The sequence below is a fragment of the Urocitellus parryii genome, chromosome 6 (assembly GCF_045843805.1).
Source record: "Urocitellus parryii isolate mUroPar1 chromosome 6, mUroPar1.hap1, whole genome shotgun sequence".
Classification (NCBI taxonomy): domain Eukaryota; kingdom Metazoa; phylum Chordata; class Mammalia; order Rodentia; family Sciuridae; genus Urocitellus; species Urocitellus parryii.
In genome coordinates this window covers 91,854,308-91,870,356 of record NC_135536.1, presented here as the reverse complement: position 1 = coordinate 91,870,356, position 16,049 = coordinate 91,854,308, and the positions used below count along the sequence as shown (strand labels likewise).

The 16,049-nt window shown below is 47.8% G+C and overlaps 2 protein-coding genes across 2 annotated transcripts in view; one reads left to right on the top strand and one right to left on the bottom strand.

Moving 5' to 3' along the window:
- Duox1 (dual oxidase 1) overlaps nucleotides 1-3,901 on the bottom strand; it is a 30,341-nt gene extending 26,440 nt beyond the window's left edge. Inside the window, exons 1-5 of the mRNA XM_026391818.2 lie at nucleotides 3,844-3,901; nucleotides 1,773-1,856; nucleotides 1,414-1,578; nucleotides 387-574; nucleotides 34-235 (exon numbers count right to left, since the gene is read on the bottom strand). Of these exons, the coding sequence (XP_026247603.2) occupies nucleotides 34-235; nucleotides 387-574; nucleotides 1,414-1,578; nucleotides 1,773-1,856; nucleotides 3,844-3,901 (697 nt within the window). The remainder of the gene's footprint in view (nucleotides 1-33; nucleotides 236-386; nucleotides 575-1,413; nucleotides 1,579-1,772; nucleotides 1,857-3,843) is intronic.
- Nucleotides 3,902-5,831: 1,930 nt separating this feature from the next.
- Duoxa1 (dual oxidase maturation factor 1) lies at nucleotides 5,832-15,469 on the top strand. The gene is made up of 7 exons (XM_026392089.2): nucleotides 5,832-5,910; nucleotides 12,366-12,541; nucleotides 12,774-12,831; nucleotides 13,468-13,602; nucleotides 13,874-14,087; nucleotides 14,334-14,551; nucleotides 15,213-15,469. The coding sequence occupies exons 2-7, from the start codon at nucleotides 12,395-12,397 to the stop codon at nucleotides 15,467-15,469; spliced, it is 1,029 nt and encodes a 342-aa protein (XP_026247874.2). The 5' UTR covers nucleotides 5,832-5,910; nucleotides 12,366-12,394.
- Nucleotides 15,470-16,049: the final 580 nt, after the last annotated feature.

Sequence of the window (16,049 nt, the reverse complement as noted above, 5' to 3'; positions counted from 1 at the left end):
CCTAGCACCCTTGCGCGGCCCCCGCAACCTCACCATACAGTCCCTGATGTCCCCGCTGCCCCGTAGCGGGGTCGGGCGCGGTCCACATGAGCAGCGGGTCCTGTGAGTCCCGGGGGAAGGCGGGGTCGGGCCCCGACGCCAGCTGTCCTCCAGAGAAGCTCCTCAGAGCATCGCTCCAGGAGTGAGAGGAGCCATAGATGGCGCTGCCGTCCAGCCAGCCGGTCACCTGGTTGGTCTGCGGGGGCACGGGGTGGGCGAGCAGGGGTCAGGGAGCAGAGATGGGTAAAGAAGGACCTGCGGGTGGGGAGTGGGAGCCTCTCCCTGGCCCATCCTGCCAGGCCTGAACCCCAGGGAGCCACCTGCCCCAGGCCCAGCCTTGGCCTCACCAGGTCCCGGGGTTTGCTGGGGCTCTGCCCCGTCTCTGGGTCCCAGCGGCTCCTTTGGAAGGGTAGCACCACATCCCCTCGCTGGTTGGGGTCGAACACGGGGTCTCCAGGTGGGACGTGGATATTGAGGAATTCGGCGGGACAGCCAGGGGTTTCCACACTCACCAGGTCTGACAGCACGTGGTAGCCTGCAGGAGGCAGTGCTAAAGTCAGCTGAGGGCCACTCTCTTTCTTGCCTCGGGTATCTAGTCCTTTTGCCTCTCTTCAAGCTTCAAGAGTCAGTAGTAGCCTTTATGGGCAAGTCCAAGCCTTGACCTCCTTGCATTCCCTTTCAATCTTTTGTCTCTCCAGACCTGCCTGTGCCTACACCTGATCTAAGATGTTGTCATTGTCAGTTTGGCCTTCTCCTTGGTAACTGGGAGGTGCTCACTGAGTGTGCCTAGGCAAAGAAGGTGTCAGCACCAGCTCCAACACGTGCAGCTGGGAGTCTCCCTGGAGGGCCTGACAACTTCCGAGGGAGGTTAGATGGGGGAGCTTGCAAGAGCAACCTGAATGGCCAGCAGGAGGCAGGCCTGCCACCTGACCCCTCCCCCACATCACTAAGGTCCTGCTGGCTAATACCTCTGTTAGCCCTCTCTGTTACAATGGGAACACTTTCCCGAGCCTGTCCTGTGAGCCACTGGGGCAACAGGGTTCCATAAAGAGTCCCTACCAAAAGATTTTCATGCTCCTGCTTCCAGTTGCACCTCTATTTTATCAGCCCAATAAAGGAAGGATGCTCCTTTTCCCTCTGCCCACCCCTCCTCTTCCTGCAGGAGACAGATTTATGCCTTCCCCCATCAGACTTCACCTCATATGGATCATCCCTCCCTCTGTCTTACTCTTACTCCATTGCCTCTTCCTCCATCTCTCATCCCCACTGTCAGACCCTCCATCACTCTGTCCCTGTCTCCTGACCCCTCCTCAGACAACAGAGGTGTCCAGCTAACCCCCAGTGGCCTTCCTCCTGAGAGGCTGACTTCCTCACCAAAGAAGAGGCCCAGTACAGTGCGGTTTCGCAGAGAGGCCTGCCCTGCAGGGCCCTTCGTGGCAGTGTTACTAAGGTCTCGGGGGTTGGGCAAGTGGGGTTCTCCCAAGGGCTGGTACACGCCATCTGCATAACTAGCTGGGACCAAACGCTGCAGCCGAGAGCCTGATGGAGGAGAGATAAGAACAAGGGTAAATTCTCAGGGAGCATACTTGACATCTCTCCTAAGCTTCCCTCCATACCATGGATCCTAAAACCTTAGAAATGGATGGCCTTTGCTGATACTTACCAGTTCTCACCCTAATCTAGTGAGTACCAGCCTGCCCCTGGGACACTGTCCCCACTTGGCTCTCACCTACCTTTGCTGCCCCATCTGTGTTCCACCAGGTTGTTGTACCATCCATCAAAACGCTGCACCTCCCACGCAATGGGTTTCTGGGCTCCTGGGTGAGAATGGAAGGAAGGGATGGCTGGGCAAGTCAGTGTGTGAGAGGCCAGGCAGGCCTGCAGGGACTGGGTCCTGTGAATGTGGCACTCAGGGCAGCAGAAGTTGGACCTACCCCAGGGGTGGGAGGTGGGCATAGAGGGAGAGACAAAGGCAAAGTCAGGCCAAACTCAAGCCCCATCTTTAAGCTGCTCAGTGGACAAGATACTACCATTAAAATAAAGTAGCTGGATGCAGTGCCTGCTGACAGGTGGCCTCAGAAAGGAAGAGAGCGCTAGAGAAGGACAGTGACTATGTGGAAGAGGATGCAGGGGTCTCCCACTCTCTTCGTGCTTCAGATCCTTGGTGATCATAATAGGACAAAAAACATACTCAGGCTGGAAGATACCATAGAGAACAATCATTTTGACTTCCTTAGAGCCCCCTTTGTTAAAATTAGAAAGTTCCTTCAGCTTGTCCTAGAACCAGTGGGGCAACAAAATTCCACGAAGAGTCCCTACTAGATTATTTCCATGCTCCTGCCTCTACTGTCACCCCTACCCACCCCACCCCCCTCAGTCCAATAGGGAGTCAGTTACACCCCATACCTGGGAAGAACAAGTCATTCTGTGACCTGTCACTGGGCATGGACAGTCTAGAAAGGAGCCTGGCCCTTTCCAGCTCAGCAGAGCCCAAGGCAAGGGTGCAGTACTGCTCTTCTGGTCTTTTTCCCAGTTTCTTGGGTGGGACCTGGGGCTGGACTGGTCATGTAGATGACCTTGCCCTTTTCCCCTTCTGGGACTTTTTGTTCTGCATAAAATTCCTGCTCTTGATGCCATAATACTTTCCAAAAAGTAGGGTCTAGGGAGGGTCCAGAATCAGGTGTGGGATGGAGATCTTTCTGGTCAGTAGACCAGATCATTTTTCATCTCAGAAAACAGAATAAAGGCCTGTCATCAGCCAGAGAAGACAAATTCCTCTGATTATCCTCAGACCAAGGACAGGATCTCTAAGCTACCCTCCTGCCCACGTGTGTGCCTCCTCTGCCACCCACCACAGCACACTCACTCACTTACCAGGGGATCAGGGAAGGAAAATGACTGAGGCTCTGATGTTTGAGCAAAGGACACAGGGTCAGGGACAAGGACAGCCACATACATGTGATCTCTAAAATAAGATGAATTGGTGGCAGAACATCCTTTAGGGGAGCATACAGGGTGAGTGTTTCTTAGAGATAAGAGGCAAAAGATAGGGAGAAAAGGAAACCCTGAAGCCAAGGAAAGGAGACGGCTGGAATGAAGGTGAATGTGACTAGCTCTGGCAAGGAAGAAACTTCAGGGGACATGTCATCATCTTGTCACCTCCAGCCGGCACAGATCATTCCACAAATTTTCTCCAATTCCTATATTTGCATTTCCCATCCCTAATGATCAGATTTGCTCCTTTTAATCTAACCTGTGGCACCCTAAGCCCACTACCCTCCTCACACACCCAGACTACAGAGAGTAGCCTCAGATTGTAGTAAGAAACTGTCCAAGGCTGAAGATTACAAGATTCAAATCTTCTGGATCATATTGGTTTTGGTTTTAAATATTGTTTGAAAACATTAGTAACTCCCCTTCAGTTTGGGGCCTAATATGATCCCAAGACCCTTTATTGTCTTGTATCAATCAATCTTTTCCTATTTTGAATCAGAGACCCTTAGTTTATGAAAAAAGAGAGAAGATAGAGGAGGGAGAAAAGGCCCCAAAACTGGAAGAAATGAAATAGAAAGTGCTGACACACCAGCTCCCTAATTCTGTATATTTGGTAATAATTTTCATTCCATTATCCATCAATTTATTCAACAGCTAGAAACGAGCACCTACCTACCATGTACAGGACATTGTATCAATAGGGCCTAAAGATATAGACATGATCACTACATAGCTGCTATCCTTGGGGGAGCCCAGAGGATGCTGGGTTCCTCTGCCCACAACCTTGACTCTACTCCAATCTGTACTTACCCATGGGGGTCCATGGCCCAATCAGGAGGGCCCATGCAAGAGCCAGGTAGAAGCCCATGATAATAGAAATTCAGCTGTTAGAATACCTCAAAATGGAGACCCTAGAAAAAGAAAGGACAAAAAGAATGAGCCCAACTGTTCAGAGAATCAAGCTAAGTCTGCTGCGGGCCCCTGTGAATCTAGAGCAGGTAACAAACAGCAAGAGACTAATTTGCTCCCAAGATCCTGTCATTGATTCAACAAATACTCATGAGCACCCACTATGTACCAGAAACTGACCTAGGCACTGGAGAATAAGTGAAGAACAAAATAAAACTCTGCCTTCATGGACTTTAACTTCTGCTTAGTTGGAAAACCTTGCTTTGATCCAGCTGCCTACAGAGTGTGTGTTCCTTGGATAGAGCCTTCTTGGGGGCTGAGAGACTGAGCTGAGGTCTCAGTGCTACTACATGGGCTTCTGAACAAGCCACTTACCTGACTTGATCCCTGTTTTCTTCTTTCAGTTATGGGAATAAATATACCTGAACTATTTACTTCCAGCATGGTTGCCAAAATCAAATGTGAGATTAAGGTTGAATTCAAAGCAAGAAAAATGACAGGTGTTATGCAAATGTGATATAGAGTAGGATGGATCTTGGCTCCTCTGCGAAGCCTGAAGTGTCAGGTGCTTGTGTTTCAGGGTTGGCTTTCTGCTCTCCCCCTGCAGGCCAACAAACCACCCAGGGACAACAGGGAAACATAGGTAGCAAGGAACTCAAGCTGGGACTCCTGAGTGGCACAAGGAATGCCTAAGGCCAGTGAGAGCCTCCTAAAGGCAACCTGGAGATTGAAAGGGAGGAGGTAGAGACTCAGGAAAAGCCCCTTCTACAACCAAACCTCAGTAGGACAGGTCATCTAGTCAGAAGAAGGAACTCAGGAAGCAACCTCATCCCCACTCCCATATCCTACAAATAGAAGAAACCTAGGCCCTGCCACAATGTAAAGGCTCAGTATTCCATCCATTCCGTCTTGCAGAGTCTTCCAGAGCTGGCCTTTGATAATATATAAAGAGCTGGGCTCAGGATAGTTGGAACTGTATGGCTAGATATGCTAAGGTCACCACACTGGTCCTTCCCTAATCCAAACTGTCCTACTCCTTCCCTTCTACCATCATGTTTTCAGGCTCCTGGGCACTAAAGACTAATGTACCACTCAATCCCAAAGGGCATGCAGTAAGTTTTCAGGCCAGGATGTGAGGACATCCTAGAGAGAAGAGCAGGCATGCTTAAAAACTATTCTTTGTGGGTGGGTAGCCCTTAAAGATTTACACAGCAACGTGGGTGCAGTAGCTTCCCAGTAGTGGGACAGAGCAGTTAAGCCTCAGGCGGTGGCATAATCAGGGAGAGAACACAGGCCTGCCTGGTTCTTATCCCACATGGCCACTCTTCTTAGAGTGGTGACCCTGGTGGCCCTGGGATCAGAGGAAGATGAGCTAAGGTTATAGGGATTCCAAACTAGTCCCAAGAGAGGGGCTAGGGGGAAGGCTTGGACCCTCAGAGCCCAAAGTTCCCTCCCTGGTATGATGTGCTGGTGCCAGGAAGGAGATTCTCAAAGCTCAAGCAAACTAGGCCACCCAACATTCCAAGGTCCGGAAGAACCCTGTCTCTCAAAAGCCTAACAGGGTCCATTTTCGCATTAGGATAAGATTGGAAGGCGCAGTGAGGCAAGAATTCCCTTTCCCTCAAAAACATAGCAAGATGGGGCTCCCTCCCTCTACGCCCTGCCCTTGGAGTTCCCTTCCTCAGAGCCACCGGGCCGGAGGGCTGGAGAAGTCCTCCTGGATCTGACCTTGGCCGTGTCGTCCCCCGACCCCTGGATTGTAGATTGGCTCGGTCCTGGCTCCCAGCTGGGCCCTCGAAACGCGTTCTCGACTGGCTGCTTCTCCGGCTCTGAGCTGGGGCGGGCGGGGCTGGGGGGTGAAGAGGGGACGCGTCCTGGCGCTGGGGCGGGGCGGGGCGGAGTGGGGCGGGATAGAAGCCAGCGAGCCGGGACCCGCCAAAGTGCTCCGCCGGGACACGGGCGCTCGAGGTGAGAAAGCGTGGGTTCGCTGGGCTCAGGTGGGGGATGTCCTGTTGGTGCCCAGGGCTCGACTAGTGTGGCCCTGTGGGCGGAAAAGGGCAAGTCTGCCTCTACGATTTGGATGGGGCTGAGGGTGGAAGACGGAGAGGGTGCGGGGCGGGCGGTGGCTGAGCCCTTCCAATCTCCAGTTGCCTTTAGGAGGCTCTCACTGGCCCCAGATTCTTTCCACACCGTCGGGTCTGGGTATCAGCCAATGCCCATCCACAGATCAGGTCAAGCGTTAAAAGGAAAGCACGACCCAGGCTAAAACTCTCTAAGGTTCTGCTACAACACCTTGCCTCACAGTTTGGGGTGTGATCTCTGGGGGGGTCTCACTGGGTGCGAGCCGCATCCCATCAGAGCCAGAACTGCATCAGTAGGTTTGCGGAGGAGCTGCCCTGGGTGCTGGGGATGGGGACAGGGAAGTGGTAGAGAAGGTGGGGTTGTAGGGATGGCTGCGGAGGGGACAGACCCTGGGAGAGCACAGTCCTAGCGCGCCAGTCCCTCCCCCTCGAGGCCGGGTGGGAGGCAACAATGCAAAGCCTCGGGCGCGGTCTGAGAAGTTTGGGAATGACTTGAGGTAGAGGGCGGGGAAACACCCGGTGGTTTGTCCGGCCACAACTTGGTCTTTAATTGAGTTAGGAAAGGAGTGGGGGCTGGAAGACAGTCACCGCGGGAGAAAGGCGCTTTTGGTGACAGAACGTCTGGATCAGGTTTCTCCCTACTCTTACCCCCGGGAGCACAGCGTGTGAGGTTCCACCGGAAGAGGTGAGCGACACGCAATGCCACGCACGCGCTATTTGGAAGAGGAGAAGGCAGGGAACCGTGGTCGGGGAGTGGGTGGGAAGTATGTGGCAGCTGAGGTCTGTGCAGTCCGGTTGGGTTCAGAGGTCTTGAAGTGCTGCTCCCGCACCCGCCCCTGGGGGCGCACTTCTCGAGTCCACCCAAACCAAATTCACATTAAGTGGGGTTGTTTTTATTTTTTAATTTTTTAAAATGTGGTGCTGAGGATTGAATCTAGTGCCTCACACGTGCTAGGCAAGCGCTCTACCACTGAGCCACAACCCAATCCCTCAAGTGGGAGTTCTTAAAGGAGAAAGTCTGCTAAGAAATTAAGGCAAGGAAAACCTCACAGGATCACGAAAGTCACCAAGTTTACAGACACTCAATCCCTATCCTTTCTAAACTGGAGTCTGGGTAGTTTGGGTGCATGATTCCCCACTCCTGAGTTTCTTAACATATCAGCATTTTCTGGGAAATCTTCCCAATCCACTTTTCAGATCTTGTTCTATTTCTCCACTTAATGCCTCCTTTAGTGCAGCAGCAGCAACAACAACTACAACAACAACAACAACACACACACACACACCTTCCTTCAGAGAAAAGACAGGACAGGAACTCCTGAGAGATCCCCTTAGCCAGCCAAAGCTACACATTTTAAGTGTGTCTGTCTCAACCAGAGACATAAATCATCACATTCCAGGAGCTATGCATCGCCAATCAGGTCTCTTGGCAACTTCAGGCATGTCATTCACTCCTCCTTTTTAGGGGATTAGTAGTTCTTACTCTATGGATTTCCAGCAGGGGCAAGATTTCAGGAAGAAGACCCATCAAGCTCCAAGAAAGGTCACAGAGCAAAAACAGAGCACATGACTTTGAATGATGAAAACTAGAGCAGACTAGACTGATTTTTTCATGACTATAACTTTATCTTGTACCCACCCTTAATACACATACCAAAACCCCACTTCACCCTGTGGTAGGTAAGGACTGGATAACTGCATCTGAAATACAGCTGAGCATGAGGAAAGACTTTAGTACCTAAGGGGAGTACAGGAAAAGAGAATGGTGCCTCTCTCATGCAAAGTGCACTAATTGGCCCATCCAAAAGTGAGAGAGAATCCCAATTTTATCACAGGGACCACTAATGGAATAACATAGAAGTCTGTGTTACTGAACATGTCAGTGTTTGGGTGCCTCCTTCTTGTGTCTGTGTCTCTGTTTATGTAAAGGTGTAGGTGTGTGTTTGACTGTATCTTATGTCTGCTTATTTATATCAATACACACTATGGCTATATAGCAATCATGGTGGCGAGCTAGGGGAGAAGTGGGAGATTTTGCCAGAATAGAATCAATTTTATTGGCAGACTCTGCTTGTCAGTCAGGGAGAAAGATGGTCCCAAGGGAATCTCAAACTTTGTAAGAAAAGCAGGATTTCTGGGTGTAGAGACTTCTCATTTCAGTCCTACCTCTTCACATAGGAGCCCTGTTAACTTAATAAAGAAACTCAAATTAGGACTGGAGTCATGAAATCTTAACTTTAAATTGAGCTATCTAAATTAAGGAAGACCAGAACCAGAAGAGATTAAGCAAGACAAATTTTATTCACCAACTGTCTTTTTGCTTTAGTCATCTTTAATAGGTATTTTGGAGAACTGGAAATAAATTAACAATGCCTTTCTGTACTTTAGGTATAGGAAACCTTTTGTTAGTGTTTCTTTGAAGCATCATGTTAAGAGAGATGAGCCATTCTTGTAAAATATTTATAACATCTCATTAAAATAAATGCAGGAATAATACTAATAAGCACCCCTGACCAAAATGCATTATATTATTTATTATTTGCTTATATTGCAAATATTTGTTTTTGACCTTCCAATATATAACATGAATTCCTTGCTGTCAATAACCTTGTTTTATCTGCCTATCTTGTTAACCAAGATATTCTACATTTTATAGCCCTCTTCCTCCTATATCCTTTCATAAAAAATATAATGTTTTCATCTAGGTGATATAAATAAATTATTTATAGGTGATATAAATAAAAAATTCTCAGACCCATAAACACCTGCTTCAAAATAAAGGTTCCTATCACATATTTCACAGAACAACTTAATCCACAAATTCTTAATCACTCATCTTCAGCTAGTATCTTTCAGATTCAATTAAACATGAACACTTACGCTTGGGTCTTCACTAGTTTTGGAGATGCCAACTATTGGAAGAGATTTTGTGAAAAATTTTTGAAATCACTAAAAATTGAGAGTTAGTGAAATCCCTTCTTGCCAGCCCTTAGTTCTGCATTGGTGATAATGTGCACTGAGTATAGTGTAATGACAGAGCATAGCTCCCCCTTGTGTGAGAAATCAGAAGAGGTCTGTGAGAAGAACTCATTCATATTCATTCTTTTGATCCAGAGCCCTATTAGTATATGCTACATGCAGGAAAGATGCAAAGATGGAAAGATTAAGTCCCTGCCCTCAAGGAAATTGAGTCTAATGGGGAGACATTATTCAAACACTTAGGGTATACTGTAATTATTGTGATCATGGAGATAGGCTCAAAATGCACTCAGAATGTTAGAATAGGGAACATCCACATAGGCCCAGTGGCATCAGAGGAAACTTCACAGAAGAGATAAAGCAAGCTGAGACTTGACATGACCCAGGTGTTTGCCAAGGGAGTGAGAGCATTCTGGGCAGAGGAAATAGCATATACAAAGGCAAGAAGCTTGAAAGAGAATGTCAGATCTGGGGAGAGGTGAACAGTTCAAAATGGCTATAGAATAAGCCGGGCAAAGAATGGAAATGAAGAGAAGATGGGTATGGATTTGTGGGGGGTGACAACCAGATCACGGGGTACTTTCTATTGGACAGTGAGAAGATTAGAATTTACCCAGAGCAGAGAAGAAAAATAATTATTATATTTATTTATTAGAAAAATTATTCTGGTACCAGGGAGAGGACATGACTAAATTAGGCCAGAGGCAGTAGGGAAGGAAATATGTGGATGTTTCAAGAACTATTTAGAAAGTAAGATGGTCCTGGTCCTAGCTTATTTGATTAATGTAATGGTGATACTGCCAAAGAAAATGAGTAGCACTCAAGTAGACATGGTGCCTTCCATTTGGGACCTGTTAAATTTGAGGCAGCAAAGAAACATCCAAGTGAAAATACCCAAGAGAACCAAGACAGAATCCTGGGGAGCATAAACATTTAATAGGAAGGAAGAACTAACAGAGGAGCCAAGAGGGATGGCCAAAGACAGGAGGCCAAGGAGAACATGGCGTCATAGAGATCCAAGGAATAAAAGTATGAAGAAAGAGAATGTGTTCTGCAGAGTCAAATACCACAGAAAGTTCAAGAAGGATAAAAAGTGAGAATTTCCCTTTGAGTTTATCACTTAGTAACCTAATGGAAAAGGAAAAGATGATAAAAACATTGCAATAGATTGAAGAGTTAAGGCAGTGGATATACCACCATACACCATTCTTTCAAAAAGCCTGCTGTGAAAGGAATAACAGTAGCTTGAGGGAACCCCGAAGCACAAGAGAGAAGGTTTCTTTTTTGTTGTTGTTGTTTTCTTAAAATGGAAGAAATTTGAGCTTATCTTTGAAAGAAGTAGCTGGCAGAGATAAAAAAAAAACTAGAAAGTTATGAAAGGGAGAGGGAATAATTGATGATCAAGGTAGTGGAGAAAGCAAGCAGGAGTGGGGAGAGCCCAGGAGGATGGATTTACAGAAATGGAGAGAAGAGTAACACCTACTCCTGTGGGATGGGAGGGTTGAACACTTAAGAAAAAAGCAAAAACTTTATGTTAAGACTGAGACTCAGAGCTTGTATGACTTGCTCAAAAGATAGGATTAAATGTTAAAGCTGGGGCTGGGGTTGTAGCTCAGTGGTAGAGTGTTTGCCTAGCAAATATGAAACCCTGGGTTTGATCCTCAGCACCACATAAAAATAAATAAAATACAGGTTTTTTTTCTTTCTTCTTCTTCTTGGGTTTTTTTTTTTTTTTTTAGGTTAAAGCTGTCTGTCCCTCATTTTTTACATACAATCCCCTCAGACTGCACAAGGAGGTAACCAGCTTAGGAAAGGGGTAGGTAAGGAGCTGGGGTGTATTTATTGTAAGAGAATCCCAACAGTACAACTAGAAGGAATCTGAAGTTCATCATATCCAGTTGCAGATGAGAAACCTCCAGACTAGAGAGATCATCCCCTGCCTACTGTTAAGCTATTAGTCAGTAAAGAACTGAAACTGGACTCTGAAATAATTCCAGTCCAGGATTCTTTCCAAGAAAAATTGGAGAAAGAGATAAAGGGAGCAATAAAAATGTCCTAATCCAGTAGTTTATTTGTTATCAACACCAATCTTAACACTTTACATACACCATCTTGTTCTCATAATGACCCTGTGAAGTAGATGTTATTATCTCCATTTTTCAGCAAAACCATATCTCTGTAGAAGTCAAGTAAGTTGTAAGATGCAGAGGCAGAGGCAGAATTCAAACTGTTTGAAGCTGCTTGACTCCAATGCTTATTCTTTTCACCATATCACTAAATAAGACAGTGCATGGCAGAGTAAATTACAGAGTCTCCTGAGCAAATTGAGACCACAATACAGATCACAGCAAAGTGAGTAGAAGTTGGATTTATAATTCTAAGATGTTTCTCACACACACACATTTTGACATCTCTGAAATTGAGGTGTGTCTTACCAACCATGGCAATCATGGTTTAATTGGCAGTACTTTTTTTTTTCTTTTTTGTGGTACATAAACTAATAATGTATCTTGCAACCAGTTCTGTCTGAGACCTAAACCCATTAGGCTCAGGCGCCATTTCCCCAATATCCTTAAAGAGACAAACTGGAGTTAAACAAGTTCTGAGATCAGGGAACAGGCAGAGAAATCCAAAGCCAGATCTTGAGCTGAAATGGCCTGGGAATTTGAATTGAAGAGAAGGCTCAATGTTGATGACAAATGGAATAGAAGGACATGTGGGCCCAGCACTATGCCTGGTAGAGCACAGGTGCCCTTTTGGTGCTTATTCAGGTGGACTGAAGCTCAGTTGTTCTGGAGTCACCACAACAGGAGCCAGGATACTTGAGAAAGCTGGACAGAATGATGTGGACAGTGCAAGGTCTGAGAATCAGTCCTTTGCTATACATATTGGGGTACAAAGCCAATCTTTTTTTTTTCTTTTTTGTAATCTGTATCATCTTTTACCCTTATGCCATCACTTGATAGTAAATATGGCTCTTTTTATGCTCTGTGATCTTTAAGCTTGTGCTAGAGGCCTGAGGGAAATAAAGGAGAATTATATTTCTTAAGATAGTCCCAGAAGAAATAGAGAAGCCTCAAGAGTAATGGTGGCATTGATTTAGGGGACCAAGGGATTAGGAAGGCAGCATGGGGCAGCAGAGACTGATTGCCAGTGGCCTAATTCTGTCACAGCCAAAAGATGGGGAGATGGATGGCTGAGGGGTAATAGAATGTCAGTACGTGGTGGAGACTGCTAAGGCACTAAAAGGTAACCTTGAAAGAAGAGAGATCTGATCTGGTTTATTCCTTGCTTCATCTCCAGCATCAAGAATAATGCTGGTACATAGAGAGCACTCAGTAAATGTCCACTGTTTTTGTACAGCATTGGCTTCTCCACTAACCCCCACCACAATGGCTGTGTTTGGACACGTATTCCCCTTCTATGCTGACCCCAAGCCAACCTTCCCAATGGACACCGCCCTGGCAGTCATCATCACTATCTTTCTGACTGCACTAGTCACCTTTATCATCATCCTGCCTGGCATTCGGGGCAAGACGGTAAGAAAAAATCACAGACCTGGAGACCCTGCCCCAGAGAGACCTCACCTTCAGAATAAGGGATCCAGAGGGTCAAAATCCAGACTCAGACCTATTATGTATCAGACACTCTGATCCCAATTGACCAAGTGGCCTCAGTTGTAGAATCCCTGCCCTCCCCAAGTGTGCACAGAGGAAGGGTGGACTTGGAAGGAGGGCACTGCTTACTAAACCCACCCACCCTGTGACTCAGAGGCTGTTCTGGCTGCTGCGGGTGGTGACCAGCTTATTCATCGGGGCTGTGATCCTGGGTGAGTGCCAAGGACTGCTGACTTGGGCAGCTGCCTCCATCCTGTGAAGTGCCCTTAGCAGCCTGCTTCTCCTCTCCTTGTTTCTCCACAGAGGCCTCCAGACCCTGCCCACACCCCCCCCTCTCACCATGGCCTCATCCCCTTAATCTTTCCCTTACCCTTGCCCACTGAGGTGCCAGCCAGGAAACCCTGCAGGATGTGTCTCCTCAATTTTTTTTCCCCCAGTTATAATGAACATGGGCAGAAGGCCTCAAGGGACAGATCCAAAGAAAACAGGGGAGGGCTGCTTGCTTACCTTTGGTGATTAGGCAAAAAGTTTCTATGTTAAAGTTATCTGTGTCTGCCTGTCATGGTTTAGGTTAATGCTTCCTCCTTCCGCTGCCTGAGTAACTGTCTTTAAATGCAGGTGGGGAAGAGCAAAATTTGAGCAAGGGAAGTCTTAGATTCTGACCCATTTATTTTCTGACCCACTTATTCATCCTACATCAGTGGTTGGCAGGCTAACCATGAACCAGATCCCAGGCTAGTTAATAGGCATACAACTGTGACCAATAGAGACATATAGCTCTCGTTTTGATGAACCCAATAATGCCCAGACTTCCCTGAGTTTTCATATATCCAACTCCCCAACCCCAGCTGTGATTTTCAGTTCTGAGTGGTCTGTAGGCCAGGTCAGCACCAACACAACATACAAAGCCTTCAGTCCCGAGTGGATCAGCGCTGACATTGGGCTGCAAGTCGGGCTAGGAGGAGTCAACATCACACTCACAGGTGAGGGAGGGCTCTTACATGGGAAGGAGGGAGAAGGATATACTCTGTACCTTTGACATGGATCTATTTTGGTATGGTCCAACTGGCACAGGGTTTAGGAGGGTATTGGGTGATGGGGTATGGTGGATTCAGAGCTGACTTCTCTCGGTTGAGATCAGCTCCTGTGGCCTTCTGCCCAGTGAGGGTGAGCTTCACACAGCTGCACACACCCAGGCAAATTCCCTACTTGAGATCTTGAGTCCCTGCTGAGCACAGCTGCCCTATTCCATAGGGACCCCGGTGCAGCAACTGAATGAGACCATCAATTACAATGAGAAGTTCACCTGGCGCTTGGGTGAGAACTATGCTGAGGAGTATGCAAAGGCACTTGAGAGGGGGCTGCCAGATCCTGTGCTCTACCTTGCTGAGAAGTTCACTCCTCGCAGTCCATGTGGCCTGTACCACCGGTACCGCCTGGCAGGACACTATGCTTCAGCCATGCTGTGGTGAGCATGGGAAGTGGATGGGATGGGGTCCCTACTGGCTTAGTAGGGACCCAGAAATAAGGTTTCTACCCATCTCTTCTCCATTCATATCCCACATGGGTGCCTGGTTGGGAAATTCATGGACAGGAATTCCTGCTTCACATATTTGGGGTATCTTTGGGTCCCTTGGCCTCCACCTTGTTCCCTCCGGCCTTGCCACCAAGTGGAGGTACCTGAGCCAGTCTTCAGTGGGTCCTGGCTTTCCAGGGTGGCATTTCTCTGCTGGCTACTGACCAATGTGATGCTGTCCATGCCTGTGCTGATATATGGTGGGCACATGCTGCTGGCCACAGGCATCTTCCAGCTGTTGGCCCTGCTCTTCTTCTCCACGGTCACGTCACTCACCCCACCTTGTCCCATGCACCTGGGCACTGCTGTGCTGCATACTCACCACGGGCCTGCATTCTGGATCACACTGACCACAGGTAAGACTCCCCACCCCAAGACAGACGGTGAAGGGCCCAGGAGGGAGCCAGGGACCATAATGTTGATGGATTTGAGGGTCCTTTTCTAGGGACCAAGATGCTCTTGCCCTCTTTAATTCTTATCCCTATTATATCTCTCATCTCCTGCATTGCTTTCCTCAATGCCACTTCCTCTCCCTCCTTATATATGCTCCCTTCCCTGTATCTTCTGTATCTGTCATGTTGCTCATCCCCTAACTCTCTCTCTCTCTTTTGCAAATCTTCCAACCACTCTCTACTTTCCCCCAAACACACTTTTCTATGTCCCCAATCTTAGAATACTTGTATGTCCCTGTTTCACACAACCCTAAATTGTTCTGTCATGCAGTTTTATTTCCTCCTGTCTTTTCTCTCTCTCTCTCTCTCTCTCTCTCTCTCTCTCTCTCTCTCTCTCTCTCTCCTGGAATACAACTAAAAGAGCACTGGACTTGGAGTCTGGAAAGTCAGGACAACAGACTCACAATATCCATAAGACCCTAAGCCATGTAACCCCTGTGAGCCTACGTTGCCCTTAAGGAGGGCTCCGGGCCTCCTTTGAGTTGTTCTGATGTTTCTGGAAGAAGATGTCCTTGGGAGGGTGTTACTAGCACTAAGGCAAGACATCTGTTGCTCTCACCCTCAGGACTGCTGTGTGTGCTGCTGGGCCTGGTCATGGCAGTGGCTCATAGGATGCAGCCCCACAGGCTGAAGGTTTTCTTCAACCAGAGTGCAGAGGAGGACCACATGCTGGAATGGAGTCCTGAGGAAGGAGGGCTCCTGAGCCCCCGCTACAGGTCCATGGCAGAGAGTCCTGAGCCCCAGGACATTCCTCTGTCAGAGGCTTCCTCTGAGGCATGCTGTAAGGAGGAGCACCCTGGAGAGACTAACTGTGCCTTATAAGTCTCCTCTTCCCTGGCGGCCACCTGGATTTCCAACCTGGCTCCAGACCTCATTGGTGCCCCACAAAATCACAGAACTGTTGTCAGGGTGGATTCTGTCAGGTCCCCAGCTCCCATCTGCAGGTGGAGTGGGAAAGGATGCCTGTACCTATTGATGTCTTTTTTTTTTATAATGAAACAAAAAAGTCTTAAGGCGCTGAAGAGATGTTGGGCCCATAAACACTGTTGCCATGGTAAGACCAATCAGGGGCAGCTCCTATTTCTGCTCAGCCTTTCCTGGATGATTTGCCTCGTGAAGGTGCCATTAATTGCAACCCAACATCACTCATAAGGAATGTGTGGGGAGGTACAGGAGTTATAGTGTCATTCTCCTAGGGACCCTTCACTCTTGGTTCCTCTTTTTTTTTTTTTTTTTTCTGGGCCCCCTGTGTTCTTCTTTTACTTTCTTGGCTTGTGTGGCCCCTTGATCTGTATTGGAAAGAAGAGGCCAAACATCTTATCCCACTTCTAATATTAACCAGCTGTGCCACTTTCTTTTTGAGCTTCAGTTCTCAAATATGCTAAGTGAGATTGTAGGGTTT

What these genes read in the sequence shown, in the direction of transcription:
- Duoxa1 (XM_026392089.2), top strand. Translation starts at nt 12,395, where the DNA reads ATGGCTGTGTTTGGACACGTATTCCCCTTCTATGCTGACCCCAAGCCA. An exon ending in CATCGGGGCTGTGATCCTGG is followed by an intron (nt 12,832 to 13,467) that starts GTGAGTGCCAAG and finishes CCCCAACCCCAG; the next exon opens with CTGTGATTTTCAGTTCTGAG. An exon ending in TATGCTTCAGCCATGCTGTG is followed by an intron (nt 14,088 to 14,333) that starts GTGAGCATGGGA and finishes CTGGCTTTCCAG; the next exon opens with GGTGGCATTTCTCTGCTGGC.